This window comes from Coregonus clupeaformis, chromosome 5 (genome assembly GCF_020615455.1).
Source record: "Coregonus clupeaformis isolate EN_2021a chromosome 5, ASM2061545v1, whole genome shotgun sequence".
In the NCBI taxonomy this organism is placed as follows: Eukaryota; Metazoa; Chordata; class Actinopteri; order Salmoniformes; family Salmonidae; genus Coregonus; species Coregonus clupeaformis.
The window spans coordinates 24751853-24773001 of NC_059196.1; the positions used below are offsets into that span (position 1 = coordinate 24751853).

General features: G+C 47.6%; 1 protein-coding gene across 4 annotated transcripts in view; it reads right to left on the minus strand.

Annotated features, from left to right (window-relative positions):
- Positions 1 to 21149, minus strand: part of LOC121565588 (neurobeachin-like) — a 300567-nt gene that overhangs the window by 179969 nt on the left and 99449 nt on the right. For 2 of the 4 annotated variants that reach the window (XM_045213658.1, XM_045213667.1), the window contains exons 14-33: positions 12550 to 12629; positions 11958 to 12020; positions 11504 to 11601; positions 10888 to 10980; positions 10575 to 10683; positions 8597 to 8678; positions 8373 to 8496; positions 7687 to 7879; positions 7113 to 7475; positions 6598 to 6906; positions 6089 to 6523; positions 5414 to 5631; positions 4945 to 5098; positions 4419 to 4442; positions 4033 to 4213; positions 3086 to 3195; positions 2747 to 2812; positions 2493 to 2661; positions 1544 to 1656; positions 1074 to 1405 (exon numbers count right to left, since the gene is read on the minus strand). In XM_045213658.1, coding sequence (XP_045069593.1) covers positions 1074 to 1405; positions 1544 to 1656; positions 2493 to 2661; positions 2747 to 2812; positions 3086 to 3195; positions 4033 to 4213; positions 4419 to 4442; positions 4945 to 5098; positions 5414 to 5631; positions 6089 to 6523; positions 6598 to 6906; positions 7113 to 7475; positions 7687 to 7879; positions 8373 to 8496; positions 8597 to 8678; positions 10575 to 10683; positions 10888 to 10980; positions 11504 to 11601; positions 11958 to 12020; positions 12550 to 12629 — 3316 coding nt within the window. The remainder of the gene's footprint in view (positions 1 to 1073; positions 1406 to 1543; positions 1657 to 2492; positions 2662 to 2746; positions 2813 to 3085; positions 3196 to 4032; positions 4214 to 4418; positions 4443 to 4944; positions 5099 to 5413; positions 5632 to 6088; positions 6524 to 6597; positions 6907 to 7112; positions 7476 to 7686; positions 7880 to 8372; positions 8497 to 8596; positions 8679 to 10574; positions 10684 to 10887; positions 10981 to 11503; positions 11602 to 11957; positions 12021 to 12549; positions 12630 to 21149) is intronic. The other 2 variants (XM_045213660.1, XM_045213661.1) reach the window with 2 other exon arrangements.

A 21149-nucleotide genomic window follows, 5' to 3' on the forward strand; every position in this document is an offset into this window, starting at 1 on the left:
CGGCGAGTTGAGTTGATGCCAAAGAGCTCGATTTTGGTCTCATCTGACCACAACACTTTCACCCAGTCCTCTTCTGAATCATTCAGATGTTCATTGGCAAACTTCAGACGGGCATGTATACGTGCTTTCTTGAGCAGGGGGACCTTGCGGGCGCTGCAGGATTTCAGTCCTTCACGGTGTAGTGTGTAAACCAATTGTTTTCTTGGTGACTATGGTCCCAGCTGCCTTGAGATCATTGACAAGATCCTCCCGTGTAGTTCTGGGCTGATTCCTCACCGTTCTCATGATCATCGCAACTCCACGAGGTGAGATCTTGCATGGAGCCCCAGGCCGAGGGAGATTGACAATTATTTTGTGTTTCTTCCATTTGCGAATAATCGCACCAACTGTTGTCACCTTCTCACCAAGCTGCTTGCCGATGGTCTTGTAGCCCATTCCAGCCTTGTGTAGGTCTACAATCTTGTCCCTGACATCCTTGGAGAGCTCTTTGATCTTGGCTATGGTGGAGAGTTTGGAATCTGATTGATTGATTGCTTCTGTGGACAGGTGTCTTTTATAAAGGTAACAAGGTGAGATTAGGAGCACTCCCTTTAAGAGTTTGCTCCTAATCTCAGCTCGTTACCTGTATAAAAGACACCTGGGAGCCAGAAATCTTTCTGATTGAGAGGGGGTCAAATACTTATTTCCCTCATTAAAATGCAAATCAATTTATAACATTTTTGACATGCGTTTTTCTGGATTTTGTTGTTGTTATTCTGTCTCTCACTGTTCAAATAAACCTACCATTAAAATTATAGACTAATCATTTATTTGTCAGTGGGCAAACGTACAAAATCAGCAGGAGATCAAGCCTACTTTTTACCTTCACTGTAAGTGCCTTGCTCAAGGGCACATCGACAGATTTTTCACCTTGTCGGCTCGGGTATTCGAACCAGCGACCTTTCCGTTACTGGCCCAACGTTCTACCACTAGGCTACCTGTACCCCTAACACAATAGGTTCCTGTGGAGCTCAAGTTGTCAAACATGTTTAAGACATCAAAGAGTGGAACTGCATGGTTGTGTGTGCGTGTACCTGTCAAAGGAGTGGAACTGCATGGGCAGCATGGGGTGATGGGTCTCTCTCTGTACAGCAGGATCGGGGTAGGGGAGGGGCTCTGGTCTAGGCTCCGCCATCTCTACAGGCCCAGCCACTAGGCTCTTCAGGATCTCTCGGACGTTGATGTTTGAATGGCTGATGGAGGAGATGGAGGAGGCGGTCCTTAGGACCTCCAGGCCAGGTGGCTCCAAGAGGGACTCTTGGCTATGCTTCTCCCCAGAGGAGAGGCTGCCGAGCAGGGAGGACATGGCGTCAGCTCGCACGGGTCCTGAGGGGTTCAGGTCTGCTCCGTTTAACACACTGGCCACCTGGGGGGTTCGTTTAGTTATGTACTCTCGTACCTGTACTCTTCCTGGGTTTATGCACGAACACACATTATAATACAACTACAATCCAATCCAATAGAGCGAAAAAATAGAACACAGTTTAGTATCTAGATGAGCAACCTGTTCCTCTCCAATGCCAGAGTCAGTGTGCGGCAGAGAGCCTCTCTGTATGTGGAGCTCCTCTACAGGGGTGGGGGGCTCCTTACTGTGGTCAGGGTACGCCAGGGGGGTCTCTGGAACACACACACAAACACACAGTCAGGATACAAGGACACTGGGTGGGCTCACACACATTGGCCGTGTTCCAGAGCATCAAATATGTGATGCATTGTGGGTTAATGGTGATTCACTGATCTACAAATAATAATGAGTAGTCATTTAAGATGCAAGGTGATTCGTAGATCAGCCAGTCGGGAGTTGCTGACTGCAATGCAGTCGACGTCGAACAAGCCCATTCTCTCTCCATCTAACTTCCTCGTTTAGCCTCTTCTAACTTCCATCCCAGACAGACAGACAGACATCTGCCACGTACCTGTTGGCTGGAAACTCTCTTCCTGGTGATATTATTTAGGAGGACGGTGAAGTGTCCTTCCCAGCAGCCTCTCTGATCCCATCCTCCTGGCTGATTGACTGGCTAATGGTCAACGACAGACTTCTGGAAATAGAACTAGCTTCACAACGCCCCAAACCCTCAGCATCTCTCTGTTTCTTTTACGCTCTCTCTCAATCTATCTCTCCATGTCTCGCTTGCTCTCTCTCAGTGTGTGCCCAGTGGTATGTTACTGTTCATACCACAGAGACCAGGGCTGCTTGTACAACTTTCATACACCCACCTTCCCCTCCCCCTCCCCCACTTCCCCTCCCCTCCCCCACTTCCCCCCTTCCTCCCACACTTCCCCTCCCTTCCCCTCTCCCACTTCCCCTCTCCACTTCCATTCCTGTTTCCATGTTTAATTCTGCACAGTGCAATTAGTGGATCACATGAATTAATCATAGAGCTGAGAGGATGGGTTATGGGAGGGGTTAGAGGCGGGATTAGGGGAGGGAGTTGGATAACAAAAGCAAGCACCTGAGCTGGTAGGTGAGTTGATCTCGTGGCGATTGCTGCATGCTGATTGGCTGATCAACCTGTTGGTCTCTCTCTGGGGTTCCAGGATGTCCCGGTACTTTGACACCATGAGGACAGAGATGAAGTATACCACCGCTAGGGCCAAGAACTGGGCCTGCTTACTGTCATCCTGGAGGGGACACATATGAATGTTACACAATCACATGCACACAAACATGTTACACACGCACCAGCACACACACAGTCATACTCACCACATCCCGGAATACGACAGCTCTCAGACGGTTGATGTCGACGTCCTGTAGAAGTCTGTCAGGGTCCTGAATGCGAGAAAGGTTACTGAGACATTTTCTGGTGTAGGAGATCTAAAGTGAGGAGACTAAGAGAGTCTGACATCTTAGTGGCAGTGTAACAATCTGTTTACTTAGCCGCTAGCGTATCATCCATATTACATTGCGTGTCACACTTAATGATCTCCCACACACCCCCCACTTATAGTTCCTATATGTCCTGTGTCACAGCCACCCATCAACTGTACTATTATTATCAACTTTATATGTTTTTTTAAATGATGAGGTTAGGTGAGGACATACCTTGTTGGCAGATGCTGCACCATAGAGGTTGTCGTGGCTCTTACTGTTGGTCCCTCTGTCCCTCTGTCTCTGTCTAACATCCAGACAGTTCCTCACTGCTACACAACACACTGGGAGGAAAGACAGACAAACAGACAGACAGACAGACAAGGTATCAGAAGCTGCATCTTGAAACGCATTAATGATATGATCACTGTTTGTTCCAAGCTGCCAGGCCAGAGTCATGGTGAAATCAACAGCCAGACAAATTTCACAGTACAGATGATGATAATGGATATTATCATCCTAGAGAGAGAGAGAGAGAGAGAGAGAGATAGAGAGAGAGAGAGAGAGAGAGAGAGAGAGAGAGAGAGAGAGAGAGAGAGAGAGAGAGTGTGTGGAAAATTCTCCCTCGTGGACAAAGCCTATTTTAGGCTTAGGGGTTAGGTTTAGGGTTAGGGTTACAATTAGGGTTAGAATCAGGGTTAGGGGTTAGGTTTAGGAGTTAGGGTTAGGGGTTAAGGATAGGGTTAGGGTTAAGGTTAGGTTTAGGGTTAGGGAAAATAGGATTTTGAATGGAAATAAATGTTAGGTCCCCACAGGGATAGTAAAACATATGCTGTGTGTGTGTGTTTGTATATGTGTGTCTGTGTGTGTTTGTGTGTGTTTGTGTATGTATGGACTTGTTCTGAGTTACTTCAGAACTAGCTTCAAAAGTCTGGCCTTTACCAAAGCACATTTACTATCTAATAGCAGTGCATTTAGAAAATGAATTAGCTAGGTTGACCACATCAAGGAACTGAATGGAATACTGGAATTACTGAAATGATCATGAAATGATTTTGCCACGGCATTTACTGATCTCATTAATCATCTAATATGACAGTTAATGTCTGTGACAAGCGCACGCGCACACACACACACACACAAACATGCGCACGCATGCACGCACACACGCACACTCTTACCCAGTCGAAGACACTGTCTCATCAGGCCTCCAGAGGACATGTTCTTCTCAGCCTCTATCTCAGAGAAGTTGAGTGAGCTGGCGAACACCAGAACGTCCACCATGGCCATGAGACGGGACAGGAAGGACACAGCTGTCTCTGAAGACATGCCCTGGGTCGCCTCGATGTTCTCCAACTCAGCCTGCTCACAACGCAGGGGTTCAGGGGACAGGGGAGGGGGAGGAGGGTGAAGAGGGGACAGGGGATGGGGAGGAGGGAGAAGAGGGGACAGGGGAGGGGGTGGAGGGTGAAGAGGAGACAGTCATATACACTCAAGAAACAGAAATACTAAATATTGTTCCATTGTACCTGAGAGAATAAATGTTTGGAAAGAAAATATAACTTACAGCATATGCACTAACCTGGGTACTCTGGCCATGCACACAAACAAACAGAAGAAAAAACAATAACAGATGATTCAAATCAACAGATACAATCAGCAGGTAAAGCACATATTATCCTTAACACACATAAACAAAACACACAGAGGAAACCATCACCAACATAAACAATGCTGACAAAGTAAAATCCTCATTAGCTGAATATATAGCAGAATGAAGCTGAGCAAATGAAAACGGAAACAATCGATAAAGACAATCAACTAGTCCTATTTCCTAGAGGCCGATCATTAATTTAGACCTAAACATGCAGTTCTTACTAGCCACCACTAGATGGTAGTGTGGCACCATAGAGAGGCTGAATGACTTACCGAAGGAGAGGTGGCAGAGAGGCTGAGAGGCTGACTGACAGACTTACAGAAGGAGAGGTAGTAGAAAGACTGACTGACAGACTTACAGAAGGAGAGGTAGTAGAAAGACTGACTGACAGACTTACAGAAGGAGAGGTAGTAGAAAGACTGACTGACAGACTTACAGAAGGAGAGGTGGCAGCGGAGAGCAGAGGAAGGATCCCTCCACAGGCGATGATGATGTTGTCAACCATCTGAGAGAGGAGGTGGATGGTGTTGTGGACAAAGATGATGTTCTCATTGCTGTTGACAAAGTCCATGACGGATTTGGTTGAATGGCTGCAGGGAGGGAGAGAGGGAGAGAGGGAGAGAACTGGATTAAAGTTCATTTGATCAGGATGCAGTAGCATGTCACACAATGTTAAGCATAGGTCAGGTCTTACGTCAGGTCATGGTGAATAATCATCCACAGTAAGGCTAGTTGGAAAGTTGTAAGTTGCTGTGGATAAGAGCGTCTGCATGTCCCATGTGGAAGCCCTAAGTGGTCAAAAACAGTGCACTACAGAGGGCCAATGGGCTTATATACAAAGTAGTTTACTACATAGGGACTAGGGTGTGATTAGGGACATGTTCTCAGTGTCTCTGTCCCCTCACCTCCTCCAGATGTGGACGTCTGTCTCCAGGGCCAACAACAGGTCGGTGAGGAGGCGCTGGTGCATGGGCGACCATTTGAACTCTGGGATGCGGAACATGGTGGTGCGAGGGCCAGGGCTGAACTGGCGACGCTGCTCCTCGGTCATGGGCATCCCTCTGAAGCCCAGGTCCACACGCAGGTCACGCTCTAACTGGGCTGCTGTACGACCATGGAGGGACTGACACACACACACATTAGACACATACACACACACAGACACACACAAAACACTGTAATTCACAGAGTGTATAAAGCAGAGTGTATAAATTAAAATGAGTCATTACATAACAGTAAAGAAGAGACACTATTAATAGTCCTTTAGTCCTCACTCTCCTCCTCCTCCTCCTCCTCCTCCTTCCCTCTCCCCCCTCCTCCTCCCTCTCCTCCTCCTCCCCTCTCCCCCCTCCTCCTCCTACTCTCTCCTCCCCCACTCCTCCTCCTCCTCCTACTCTCTCCTCCTCCTCCCCTCTCCTCCTCCTCCTCCTCCTCCTCCTCCTCCTCTCTCCTCTCTCTCCTCTCATCCTTCCTCGCATCAGACTCACTAACAGGGGGGAGAGAGGAGGGAGAAAGGGAAGTGGGAGAGATGAGGAAGAGAGGACAAGAGGGAGGGAGGGAGGTCTTGTAACTTGACTAACCTGTGTAGTAGTAGTGGTCTGTATCTTCTTAACCTCCTTGTCCTTTCCGTCGTCTGACCTCTCTGTGTCTGAGGTGGTGCTGACTGCATCCGCCCCACAACCTTTCCCACCAGCCAAAGGCTCGCCCCCCTCCGACACCCCAGACCCTCCAGCTCTAGCTCCAGCCCCCTTCTCTGTGAACTCTGACCCCTTAGAGCAGGCCTCTTCCCTGGGCATGGAGGTGACATCACCCAGGGTGGTCTGGAGCTTAAACCTCTCCTCCTCCAGGATGCTGCTGATCGGACCACCAGGAGTGACCGTGCCGACGGTACCCAGCTCAGAGCTGCCCGTCATGTGGGCCAGCAGGCCCAGGTTATGGCTGTGGCCTGGTGGGATTGGGGACTCGGGGTCTGGATCTGGGTTAGAACCAGGACTTGGCAGGACCAGGGGCTCCTCCTGTTGAGTTCAGTTCAGTTTAGTTAACTTGCACATAACAAAACACAAGCAGAAGAAAATAAAGATTAACTAACCTGGCCAAACAGGACGCTGCTGTTGCTAGGGAGATTGTCCTTGTCGTCGTCAGCGAGGGTGATGAGGGGACCGGTGTTGTGGTTGTCGGGGACGACAGCGACGGTTGCGTTGGGTACCAGTACTCCGCTGGCAGCACTGCTGCTCAGCTTCTCTACAGCAGCACAGTACACGTTGTCCAATAGGGAGTCCACCTGGACCAATGCCCCGCCCCTGTCCTCAGAGACAACACCCCCAGCCACACCCACTGTCATGCCCAGCGGCTCTGGAGACAGGTCCAGGTCATCCAGCTTCACCTCCGTCGCTTCCACCTGGGGAGAGGGAGGGATTGATTGATTAGCTGATTGATGGATTGATTGATTAACTGACTGACTGACATTGATTTTAAGAGTCTACTTGCAAGAACTGTGATATGTGGTGTTTTTTTCCTGAATGCACTGACTGGAAGTTGCTCTGGATAAGAGTATCTGCTAAATTAATCAGTTGTAAAAACCATGAAAACAGACGGATACCATACCTTCTCAGCCTTGATGTCCACCAACAGGTCATGAACCTCCACTCTGACCCCTGACCCCGTCCTCCCCGTCCTCCCTGTCCCCCCGAGCCCCCCCTCCTCCCTCGTCTTCCCCTCCGACAGTATGTTCCGGGGGTGGCCGGGGGTCTCGGGGTAGTCGGCCTCGCTCTCCGGGGTCTGTGTCTGGGAGTGGTCGTCTATCTCTCTGATCTCCATGTTTCCCTGGATGCCCCCGGCCTGGAGGTCCTGCAGGCCTGAGATGGTGCTGACCAGACCCTTCCTCCCCTTCTTAATGTTCTCCTCCTCCTGACGCTGGTAGTCCTCATACATCTTAGCCAGGTACTCCTTATGGGCCTCGTACGTTACCTACAGTATAGGACAGACATTATCAATAATCAATAATCTATAATTAATAATCTATAACTAATAATCAAGCTCATCTCAGCCAGGTACTCCATATGTGCCTCGTCTAAGTTACCATATAGAGGGAGAGACATGATCAATAACTAAATCAAAAGTAGTGCACTATATAGGGAATAGGGTGCCATTTGGGACGCAGCCAGCCACTGAGTCTTACCTTGGAGTGAGCGATGGAGAGTGTATCCACCCAGACCCTCCAACCTCCCCACTCATACTTGATGGCATGGTAGAGCAGGATCCTGAAGATGTTATAGACCATCTCCATCATCTTCTGTTCCTCTGGGTTTTTAGGGTTGATATAGCCCAGACTGAACATCCAGTCCTGCCATACTGAACACTGCAACAGACACCTAGAACACATACAGCGAATAATATATACTATTACAACTATTAGGTTCTCATTACTAGAGCAAACACCATGAGAGACCTTCGCTACATAGTCAGTAGTTAAAGTAGGGCTTTAGGCCAACATCATATTCTCAAGTACTCCCTCTGATCATTGCTCGGTTCTAATGTGACTTGATCACCAGCCACTCTATCAGTGAAACAGTCACAATTCATTCTGATCACTTATATTATGTTAATTAGCTAAATGATCTGATGCTTTGATATATAGTCAGTTGTTAGACAATAATAGTGAGTAGATTGGTCATAATAGTCATCAGTTATACCATCAATATCGCTTGAATGATTTATCATTGACGCCTGAAGATACTGACAACAGGATGCTAACAGTGCTGTCACTGCTGGGAAGAGTCATTACACAGCTGTAAATTATAGAGTGACTGTGTGTGTGTGTGTGTGTGTGCATGCGTGTGTGTGTGCGTGCGTGCATGTCCTCACCGTCGGTTTTCGCGGCTGTTGCTGAACAGTTTGATCATGTCTGAGAGGAAGAGACGTCGAACCTCCATCAGCTCAACGCTGGGGGACGAGCTCTTCAACAGGGTCGCTACTACCTTAAGGATCACTGGAACACACACACATACACATGACTTTGCTAAGTCTGCACTTTAAATCAAGTTTGACTTGACTACAATAACATTCAGTAAGACAGCAGACAGACTTACTGGGGTTCTGTATCTTGATTGTAGAGTCTGGTTCAGGGTGGGGTTTGTGGACGACCTGTGTACACACCTGCTCCGTCAGGATCTGATGGGAAGAACACAGACAATCACTAAATATCAATTTTATTTTATATAGCCCTTCTTACATCAGCTAATATCTCGAAGTGCTGTACAGAAACCCAGCCTAAAACCCCAAACAGCTAGTAATGCAGGTGTAGAAGCACGGTGGCTAGGAAAAACTCCCTAGAAAGGCGAAAACCTAGGAAGAAACCTAGAGAGGAACCAGGCTATGAGGGGTGGCCAGTCCTCTTCTGGCTGTGCCGGGTGAAGATTATAACAGAACCATGCCAAGATGTTCAAAAATTTTCATAAGTGACAAGCATGGTCAAATAATAATCAGGAATAAATCTCAGTTGGCTTTTCATAGCCGATCATTAAGAGTTGAAAACAGCAGGTCTGGGACAGGTAGGGGTTCCATAACCGCAGGCAGAACAGTTGAAACTGGAATAGCAGCAAGGCCAGGCGGACTGGGGACAGCAAGGAGTCACCACGGCCGGTAGTCCCGACGTATGGTCCTAGGTGCTCAGGTCTCTCAGTTGGCTTTTCATAGCCGATCATTAAGAGTTGAAAACAGCAGGTCTGGGACAGGTAGGGGGTTTCGTAACCGCAGGCAGAACAGTTGAAACTGGAATAGCAGCAAGGCCAGGCGGACTGGGGACAGCAAGGTGTCATCATGCCCGGTAGTCCTGACGTATGGTCCTAGGGCTCAGGTTCTCAGAGAGAAAGAGAGAACGAGAGAATTAGAGAGAGCATACTTAAATTCACACAGGACACTGGATAAGACAGGAGAAGTACTCCAGGTATAACCAACTAACCCCAGCCCCCGACACATAAACTACTGCAGCATAAATACTGGAGGCTGAGACAGGAGCGGTCCGGAGACACTGTGGCCCCATCCGAAGAAACCCCCGGACAGGGCCAAACAGGAAGGATATAACCCCACCCACTCTGCCAAAGCACAGCCCCCGCACCACTAGAGGGATATCCTCAACCACCAACTTACAATCCTGAGACAAGGCAGAGTATAGCCCACAGAGGTCTCCACCACAGCACAAACCAAGGGGGGCGCCAACCCAGACAGGAAGATCACGTCAGTAACTCAACCCACTCAAGTGACGCACCCCTCCCAGGGACGGCATGAAAGAGCACCAGCAAGCCAGTGACTCAGCCCCTGCAACAGGGTTAGAGGCAGAGAACCCCAGTGGAGAGGGGAACCGGCCCGGCAGAGACAGCAAGGGCTGTTCGTTGCTCCAGAGCCTTTCCGTTCACCTTCACACTCCTGGGCCAGACTACACTCAATCATATGACCTACTGAAGAGATAAGTCTTCAGTAAAGACTTAAAGGTTGAGACCGAGTCTGCGTCTCTCACATGGGTAGGCAGACTGTTCCATAAAAATGGAGATCTATAGGAGAAAGCCCTGCCTCCCGCTGTTTGCTTAGAAATTCTAGGGACAATTAGGAGGCCTGCGTCTTGTGACCGTAGCGTACGTATTGGTATGTACGGCAGGACCAACTCGGAAAGATAGGTAGGAGCAAGCCCATGTAACGCTTTATAGGTTAACAGTAAAACCTTGAAATCAGCCCTTGCCTTAACAGGAAGCCAGTGTAGGGAAATAGGGAATAGGGTGTCATTTGGGATGCACCACGGTAGTCTCTGCTTCAAACAGGACAGTGGAGTGGATATCATGAGGTTATATGAGGTTATTAGCACGAGGTTATAACCATCTCTGACCCCACTGCCACAAGATCTGCAGGTCACGCATTGGCCTGTTCAGCCATCTCAGGACCCATGGCCAGCCAGACCCACAACGCAACCCGGAGCAGTGACACCTGGAGGGAAATCATACTCAACTACGAGGGATCCCTGAAGAAGAAGTATGTGTGTGGGTAGTTATAGAGAAGTTACAAAGAAGAACGTACCTCGTACAGCGTGTTGTAGATGGTCACAGACACAGTATTAGTGTGAAGCATCAGCCTCTCCCCCAGGAGAGTGAAGAGACTGTGTGTGTGCATGATCTCAACCTTCCTTCTGTGGACAGACACACACACAGTAACCCTGTTAGAAGTCCCTGGACGACAGTTTTACACTTCAGACAATACTTATTTTAAGAGAAGAGAAGAGGGGAGAAGAGAAGAAGAGACGAGAGGAGAAGAAGATAATATATTTCATAGATCCAGACCTCTCTTGGGGACAGTCTTTCATTGAGGGAGGGAGGGAGGGAAAATAACTAACTTGTGTCCCAGGTGTTTGAGGAAGTATCCCAGGACTTTGAGGGACTGGACTCTGATGCTCTCAGTCTTAGAGGCCAGCAGCTTGTACATCACCCTGGAACAGGACAGGAGACATATGAATCACATTTAAATATGGCCCAGTTAATGATTGTGTCCCCTATGGGCTCTGGTCATAAGTAGCGCACTATAAAGGGAATAGAGTGCTGGGACGTATACAATGAAACCAGACTGAACTAATCGGGTGTGCAGGGAAAGACCTCCCTGTCTGCGTTGAGTGTCTGTTTGTCAGTGTGATGACTAAATTTGTTTCCTGATCAAAACGGAGCCATTAAATTTCCTGCAGTGAAGATTCTGAGAACTCTGCAGGAGTCAGTGGCTGATATACATGTATATTTCATAGAACACACAGGGCATACAGTACGTTTGATCATCAGCGTCATAACATTTCTATGTAGATTTCTACTTACAGAATATGTGAATTATCCAACAGGTATCATGTATATTCACAACACTAGCTCCATTGTTAGAGATGTGATGTTATTACATGCATTTTGTGCATCAATAGCAAGGGGGCTTTGTTCCCCAAGGGCTGTGTGTGTGTGTGTGTGTGTGTGTACCGTATGCCGTTCCTCTGGTCGAAGGCTGGAATCATGGAGGCTGGGTGTTCTGACATCAGAGCCACTACCAGCTGAAGAACATCATGGATATTATCATCCTAGAGAGAGAGAGAGAGAGAGAGAGAGAGAGAGAGAGGTGAAGGGGGAGAGAGTGATGGGGGAGAGAGAGCGAGAGAGGGGGGTGAGAGATGGGGAGAGAGAGAGGTGGAGGGGGGAGAGAGAGAGGGGGGTTGAGTGGGGAGAGAGAGAGAGAGAGAGAGAGAGAGAGAGAGAGAGAGAGAGAGAGAGAGAGAGAGAGAGAGAGAGAGAGAGAGAGAAGGGGGTGAGAGATGGGGAGGGAGAAAGAGAGACAGAGAGAGAGATTATAGCACCATACAGTAGAGCATCATCAATGTGGACAGACCTCTCAACCCTATACCACTACAGCACAGGACCATGGGGACTTGAAACTCACCTCATGCATGGTTAGCAGGTAGTTCAGGATACTCTGCAGCTCATCCTCCTTCACGCCTCGGTCCTAAGAAATTACACACACGTTTTCAGCATGTTCAGTGTTTGTTCCCCAGTCTCCTGTTGTTCCGAGACTTTACAGTGATGTAAAGTTCAAACACTTCTGATGAGGAACCAGACTCTCTGCAGGAACAGATTGGAAGTTAATTGCTGTTTGAGCTGTATGTGTGCGTGTGTGCGTGTGTGTGTGTGTGTGTGTGTCTGTGTGTAGCTGATGCTGTTCAGAATTGTAGATATGTTTTATTAGTAGCCTGTTTATTTTCCCACCGTTGTTTAAATTCTGTAGTGGCCACGGGCTGCAGACCTAGGCCATTGGGGGGTGGTAGTTGTGGCAGAAATGGAGCCTGCTGCCATGTTGTTGAAGCTAAGTAATTGATTTGAACACAACACGGACAGACCTGAACCTGCATGCTGATTGGACATTATGGTTCAAGAGCAATTACCCATGATGCCTTTCTCTGGTGGAGATAATAATCAAACTGTTTTTGTTTTGGAGTTGAGGTACGTGTGTGTGTGTGTATGTGTGTGTGCAGTACCTTGAGGATGAGTTGTTTGAGGAACAGCAACATGAAAGCCCTGAGAGAGATGATCTCCTGCTGGGTGGGCCTTGGACCATCTGAGGACAAACACAGACCGAGTCACTGGGATCAATAACGCTCGCACGCACGCACGCACACAGACGGCTGGTTATTGATTACAGCTGCACCCCAACACTAGGCTCTGATACAACATCTATTAACATTAACTTCACTCTGCTCTGTGGTTTTAAGACATATTGTATGTGAGAGCGTCCAGTAAATACTGTACATGACCAAAAGTATGTGGACACCTGCTCATTGAACATCTCATTCCAAAATCATGGGCATTAGTATGGAGTTGGTCCCCCCTTTGCTGCTATAACAGCCTCCACTCTTCTGGGAAGGCTTTCCATTAGATGTTGGAACATTGCTGCGGTAACTTGCTTCCATTCAGCCACAAGAGCATTAGTGAGGTCGGGCACTTATGTTGGCATTCCAATTCATCCCAAAGGTGTTCGATGGGGTTGTGGTCAGGGCTCTGTGCAGGCCAGTCAAGTTCTTCCACACTGATCTCGACAAACCATTTCTGTACGGACCTCGCTTTGTGCACGGGGACATTGTCATGCTGAAACAGGAAAGGGCCTTTCCACAAACTGTTGGAAGCACAGAATCGTCTAGAATGTAATTGTATGCTGTAGCGTTAAGATTTCCCTTCACTGGAACTAAGGGGCATAGCCCGAACCATGAAAAACAGCCCCAGACCATTATTCCTCCTCCACCAAACTTTACAGTTGGCACTATTCATTGGGGCAGGTAGCGTTCTCCTGGCATCCGCCAAACCCAGATTTGTCCGTCGGACTGCCAGATGGTGAAGCGTGATTCATCACTCCAGAGAATGCGTTTCCACTGGCGGCGAGCTTTACACCACTCCAGCCGACGCTTTGCATTGCGCATGGTGATCTTCGGCCATGGAAACCCATTTTATGAAGCTCCAGATGAACTGTTCTTGTGTCGGTAGTGAGTGTTGTTGCAACCAAGGACAGACGATTTTAAGGCGCTACGTGCTTCAGCACTCGGCGGTCCCGCTCTGTGAGCTTGTATGGCCTACCACTGCGCAGGTGAGCCTTGCTCCTAGATGTTTCCACTTTACAATAAGCACTTACAGGTGACTGGGGCAGCTCTAGCAGAGCAGAAATTTGACAAGCTGACTTGTTAGAAAGGTGGCATCCTATGACGGTGCCACGTTGAAAGTCACTGAGCTCTTCAGTAAGGCCATTCTGCTGCCAATAATTGGCTATGGAGATTGCATGGCTGTGTGCTCGATTTTATATACCTGTCAGCAACGGTTGTGGCTGAAATAGCCGAATCCACTCATTTGAAGGGTTGTCCACATACTTTTGTATATATAGTGTACGTGGACAGGTTGCTGCCACAGAGAGATCAATAACACAGAGCTATTAATTTACACACAAGACATATGAGAATGTCTCCCAGAGTGAGGATAGTCCTCTGCTGTCAGACACAATGTAACACAACATCTGACTGTCCTGTTTCCCCTCAGAAATCAATGGAACCCCTTCAACACAGGTTCCCTGAGCTCCTTGTGACACTGATTAATAGAAAGCCATCTGAGAACACAGTACAGGGACAGAACGAGTCGCTAGATAACAGTATCATTAACAACACAGCTGCATCCACATTCTGCATCCAACTTAATCACAACCAATTACATTCATGGACTGTTGATCCTCAGGCTCTCATTGGTTGGTTCAGTCCACCTGCCCTGAGGGTATTGGGCAGGAGGACGATAAGGTTCACTTTATTGATAAATTATTTATGTTTGTGTTATTAATGCAGAAATCCACTTTCTCCTCCTCACTACAGTGAGTCAGTGTGACTGGACTGGTAATTAATCCATAGCAATCATGAGTGTGCATCCTACACACATCCTATTATAGAGACTTAGGAAATTGAACTCATTTCACTTTCACCCTTGGCTTGGTTCAGATAAAGCAGGCAGTAATAGCTTTGGATAATATTGATCAATACTCATTGTTATTACTGTGAGGATACACAGGTTCTCAGCCATGTGCAAGATGAGACAGTATTAGCTGAGTCCAAAATGGCACACTATTCCTTATAGTGCCTCATAGGGCTCTGGTAAAAAGTAGTGCATTGTGTAGGGAATAGGGTGCCATTTGGAATGTAGACAATATTGTTATGGCTCTTATCCAAATGGATCAGTTCCAGACGCTGGGAGCGTGGAGACCTGAAATTAGAAATTCGACTTCAGCGGATGTGACTACATAAGAGGAGCAGGACCAACAGACTGTGTGTCTAAGGCAGGTGGAGCTGGAACAGCAGGTGAACACACTCCAGTCAGCACAGACCCAGACAACAGTCCAGCACAACAACACCCCCTTAACTAGACCTGGAGAGCTGGAGGTAGAGAGAGACATGTCTGCACTCTGGACTGACAGAGCAAGAGAGCGTGAGAGAGAGAGAGAGAGAGAGAGAGAGAGAGAGAGAGAGAGAGAGAGACTGACCCAAACTTAAGGAAAGCTTTGACTATGTACAGACTCAGTGAGCATAGCCTTGCTATTGAGAAAGGCCGCCGTAGGCAGACCTGGCTCTCAAGAGAAGACAGGCTATGTGCACACTGCCCACAAAATGAGGTGGAAACTGAGCTGCACTTCCTAACCTCCTGCCAAATGTATGACCATATTAGAGACACATATTTCCCTCAGATTACAGCGATCCACAAAGAATTCGAAAACAAACCCAATTTTGATAAACTCCCTTATCTACTGGGTGAAAAACCACAGTGTGCCATCACAGCTGCAAGATTTGTGACCTGTTGCCACAAGAAAAGGGCAACCAGTGAAGAACAAACACCATTGTTAATACAACCCATATTTATGTTTATTTATTTTCCCATTTGTACTTTAACTATTTGCACATTGTTACAACACTGTATATATACATAATATGACATTTGAAATGTCTTTATTCTTTTGAAACTTCTGAGTGTAATGTTTACTGTTAATATTTATTGTTTATTTCACTTTTGTTTACTATCTACTTCCCTTGCTTTGGCAATGTTAACACACGTTTCCCATGCCAATAAATCCCTTAAATTGAATTGAATTGAATTGAGAGAGATTGTGTGTGTGCGAGCGCATGTTAGGGAATGAGAGAAATTAAGCCTGCACTGCAGTGGCTGTCTGTGAGAGGTTGATGCATTGGTTTAATTTGATGGCTCTCTATTTACAGATGCCCAGAGAAACCAGCAGCAACATCTCCAGAGACAAAGTGTGGCTGCGTCCCAAATGGCACTATATTCCCTACAATCCCTACATAGTCCACTACTTTTACCTATGGGCCCTGGTTAAAAGTAGTGCACTATATAGGGAATAGGGTGCCATTTGGGATGAAGCCAGAGTGTCCCTGCAGCAGCAGCTCTGTTCCAACCACCATCTCTTTGTTCTTATAATTGAACAATTGATTATCTACTAGCTCTCTCCCTATCTCCCTTTCCCTTTATCTCTCTCCCTCTCTCCCTATCTAGAGTCAACACCACAGTGGTCTGAGACAAAGGAAAACCAGATCTAATGGAAATAGAATGATCATAAAATTACCTCCAGGTTCTGGTGAGGACACCGTCCTCACTATTTTACCAACTATACTGTTCCTCTCTTTCGTTCCTCCCACAGGGATTCCAGAACAATCAGCAAAATATTGTCTGCATCCCAATTGGCACCCTATTCCCTTTGTAGTGTACTACTTTTGAACAGAGTCCAGACTTACACTTCTGTTAATGTCATGGATCCCCCCAGTACTGCTGCTCATTCCGTTCACCAGTTCCGGAGGTCTACATCACCGGCTTTCTAGGCGTCACTGACATGGATCATTACCACCAACCCCGGACTGTCTTGTCCCATGTCAATTGGTCTCGTGAGTACTGTGTATAGTGCTCTTGTTGTTTACGGGTCTCGTCCTGTGTATTGTGTAGAGGTTACACCTCGCTCTTTGTTTGGTTACATCCCTTTTGTATATACAGTGGGGAGAACAAGTATTTGATACACTGCCGATTTTGCAGGTTTTCCTACTTACAAAGCATGTAGAGGTCTGTAATTTTTATCATAGGTACACTTCAACTGTGAGAGACGGAATCTAAAACAAAAATCCAGAAAATCACATTATATGATTTTTAAGTAATTAATTTGCATTTTATTGCATGACATAAGTATTTGATCACCTACCAACAAGTAAGAATTCCGGCTCTCACAGATCTGTTAGTTTTTCTTTAAGAAGCCCTCCTGTTCTCCACTCATTACCTGTATTAACTGCACCTGTTTGAACTCGTTACCTGTCTAAAAGACACCTGTCCACACACTCAATCAAACAGACGCCAACCTCTCCACAATGGCCAAGACCAGAGAGTTGTGTAAGGACATCAGGGATAAAATTGTAGACCTGCACAAGGCTGGGATGGGCTACAGGACAATAGGCAAGCAGCTTGGTGAGAAGGCAACAACTGTTGCCGCAATTATTAGAAAATGGAAGAAGTTCAAGATGACGGTCAATCACCTTCGGTCTGGGGCTCCATGCAAGATCTCACCTCGTCGGGCATCAATGATCATGAGGAAGGTGAGGGATCAGCCCAGAACTACACGGCAGGACCTGGTCAATGACCTGAAGAGAGCTGGGACCAGAGTCTCAAAGAAAACAATTAGTAACACACTACGCCGTCATGGATTCAAATCCTGCAGCGCACGCAAGGTCCCCCTGCTCAAGCCAGGGCATGTCCAGGCCCGTCTGAAGTTTGCCAATGACCATCTGGATGATCCAGAGGAAGAATGGGAGAAGGTAATGTGGTCTGATGAGACAAAAAACTAAACTAAACTCCACTCGCCGTGTTTGGAGGAAGAAGAAGGATGTGTACAACCCCAAGAACACCATCCCAACCGTGAAGCATGGAGGTGGAAACATCATTCTTTGGGGATGCTTTTCTGCAAAGGGGACAGGACAACTGCACCGTATTGAGGGGAGGATGGATGGGACCATGTATCGCGAGATCTTGGCCAACAACCTCCTTCCCTCAGTAAGAGCATTGAAGATGGGTCGTGGCTGGGTCTTCCAGCATGACAACGACCCGAAACACACAGCCAGGGCAACTAAGGAGTGGCTCCGTAAGAAGCATTTTAAGGTCCTGGAGTGGCCTAGCCAGTCTCCAGACCTGAAACCAATAGAAAATCTTTGGAGGGAGCTGAAAGTCCGTATTGCCCAGCGACAGCCCCGAAACCTGAAGGATCTGGAGAAGGTCTGTATGGAGGAGTGGGCCAAAATCCCTGCTGCAGTGTGTGCAAACCTGGTCAAGACCTACAGGAAACATATGATCTCTGTAATTGCAAACAAAGGTTTCTGTACCAAATATTAAGCTCTGCTTTTCGGATGTATCAAATACTTATGTCATGCAATAAAATGCAAATTAATTACTTAAAAATCATACAATGTGATTTTCTGGATTTTTGTTTTAGATTCCGTCTCTCACAGTTGAAGTGTACCTATGATAAAAATTACAGACCTCTACATGCTTTGTAAGTAGGAAAACCTGAAAAATCGGCAGTGTATCAAATACTTGTTCTCCCCACTGTATATACGTGTTTGTGTTGGGTGGAGTAAATAAACCCCTAATACGTATTCCTGCGCCTGTCTTCAAATCATTATACAACGTGACAGAATAATCAACCCATAAAAATGGAGACAGCGGGAAGAGCTGGCGACCATTGTAGAGATAGTCCAGCATCACGAGGACTGTCTCTCCAGACTCGGCAGCGCCATGGACAGCGTGCTGGCAACCATCCTGCGGTTGGAGGGGAAAGTGCAGTCCCTCCAGTCTCCAGCACTGGTTCCGGCACCAGCCCCCACACCACCACTACCGGCCTCTGTTCCATCTGAGCCGGTCAGCGGAATACCCCTGTCCCTCCCGGAGCACTCTGACGGCACTCCAGCGAGATGCAAGGGATTTCCTTCTGCAATGCAACCTGTACCTCGGTCGCTACGCCGAGGCTGTCTCCGGGAGAGACAGGATTGCCACAGTCATCTCGGCACTGACCGGACGGGCCCTGGACTGGTGTGGGACGTGGACACCGACATATGGCAGGCCCTGCGTACGGAACCGGCACCTGCACAGTGCCCGGAGAACCGTGCCTACGTGTCCACGGGTGTGCGAGACCGCCTCCTTTCCTGGGCGCACACGCCGCCTTAGTCGGGTCATCCTGGGATAGGCCGTACCATCGCCTGCCTGACTGAGAAGTACTGGTGGCCCACCTTGGCTAGGGACGTCAGGGTTTACGTCTCTTCCTGCTCCATCTGTGCCCAGTCTAAGACACCCAGACTCCTCCCTTATGGAAAGCTCCTTCCCCTGCCGGCTCCACAACAACCCTGTTCTCACCTCTCGTTGGACTTTGTCACTGACCTTCCCCCCTCCCAGGGGAACACCGCCGTTCTCGTTGTTGTGGACCGGTTTTCCAAAGCTTGTCGCCTCCATGCAAACTGGCCATCGGCCATGCAAACTGCGGAGGCTCTTTTTACGCACGTCTTCCGGCACTACGGGATCCCGGAGGACATTGTGTCAGACCGTGGTCCTCAGTTCACCTCACGCGTATGGAAAGCGTTCATGGAACGCCTGGGTATCACGGTCAGTCTCACCTACGGGTATTGTCCTCAAGCTAATGGGCAGGTGGAGAGGGTCAATCAGGAAGTGGGCAGGTTCCCGAGGTGTTACTGTCAGGATCGGCCGGGGGAGTGGGTGGATTTTCTACCTTGTGCTGAGTACGAGTAGAATTCCCTCCGCCACTCCTCCACTAACATCACTCCTTTCCAGTGCGTGTTGGGGTATCAGCCGGCCCTTGCACCTTGGCATCCGAGCCAGACCGAGGCCCCTGAGGTGGACGAGTGGTTTCGGCGCGCTGAGGAGATCTGGAACGCTGCGCACACTCGTCTCCAGTGGGCCGCGCGTCGACCGCCACCGCAGTGAGGCACCTGTTTTCTCTTTTGTATATACACTACCGGTCAAAAGTTTTAGAACACCTACTGGTCCTCTGTAGCTCAATTGGTAGAGCATGGCACTTGTAACGCCAGGGTAGTGGGTTCGATCCCCGGGACCACCCATACATAAAAATGTATGCCCACATGACTGTAAGACGCTTTGGATAAAAGAGTCTGCTAAATGGCATATTATTATTCAAGGGTTTTTCTTTATTTTTACTATTTTCTACATTGTAGAATAATAGTTAAGACATCAAAACTATGAAATAACACATATGGAATCATGTAGTAGCCAAAAAGGTGTTAAAACAAATCAAAATATATTTTATATTTGAGATTCTTCAAATAGCCACCTTTTGCCTTGATGACACCTTTGCACACTTGCCATTCTTTCAACCAGCTTCATGAGGTAGTCAACTGGAATGCATTTCAATTAACAGGTATGCCTTCTTAAAAGTTAATTTGTGGAATTTCATTCCTTCTTAATGTGTTTGAGCCAATCACTTGTGTTGTGACAAGGTAGGGTGGGTATACAGAAGATAGCCCTATTTGGTAAAATACCAAGTTCATATTATGTCAAGAACAGCTCAAATAAGCAAAGAGAAACGACAGTCCATCATTACTTTAAGACATGAAGGTCAGTCAATACGGAACATTTCAAGAACTTTGAAAGTTTCTTCAAGTGCAGTCGCAAAAACCATCAAGCGCTATGATGAAACTGGCTCTCATGAGGACCACCACAGGAAAGGAAGACCCAGAGTTATCTCCGCTGCAGAGGATAAGTTCATTAGAGTAACTGCTCCTCAGAAATTGCAGCCCAAATAAATTAGACTGTGTGAATCAGGCCTTCATGGTCGTATTGCTGCAAAGAAACCACTACTAAAGGACACCAATAAGAAGAAGAGACTTGCTTGGGCCAAGAAACACAAGCAATGGACATTAGACCGGTGGAAATGTGTCCTTTGGTCTGGAGTCCAAATTTGATATTTTTGGTTCAAACCGCCGTGTCTTTGTGAGACGCGGTGTGGGTGAACGGATGATCTCCGCATGTGTATTTCCCACCGTAAAGCATGGAGGAGGAGGTGTTATGGTGTGGGGTGCTTTGCTGGTGACACTGTATGTGATTTATTTAGAATTCAAGGCACACTTAACCAGCATGGCTACCACAGCATTCTGCATCGATACACCATCCCATCTGGTTTGGGCTTACTGGGACTATCATTTGTTTTTCAACAGGACAATGACCCAACACACCTCCAGGCTGTGTAAGGGCTATTATAACAAAAAGGAGTTATGGAGTGCTGCATCAGATGACCTGGCCTCCACAATCCCCCGAACTCAACCAAATTGAGATGGTTTGGGATGAGTCGGACCGCAGAGTGAAGGAAAAGCAGCCAACAAGTGCTCAGCATATGTGGGAACTCCATCAAGACTGTTGGAAAAGCATTCCAGTTGAAGCTGGTTGAGAGAATGCCAAGAGTGTGCAAAGCTGTCATCAAGGCAAAGGGTGGCTATTTGAAGAATCTCAAATATAAAATATATTTTGATTTGTTTAACACTTTTTT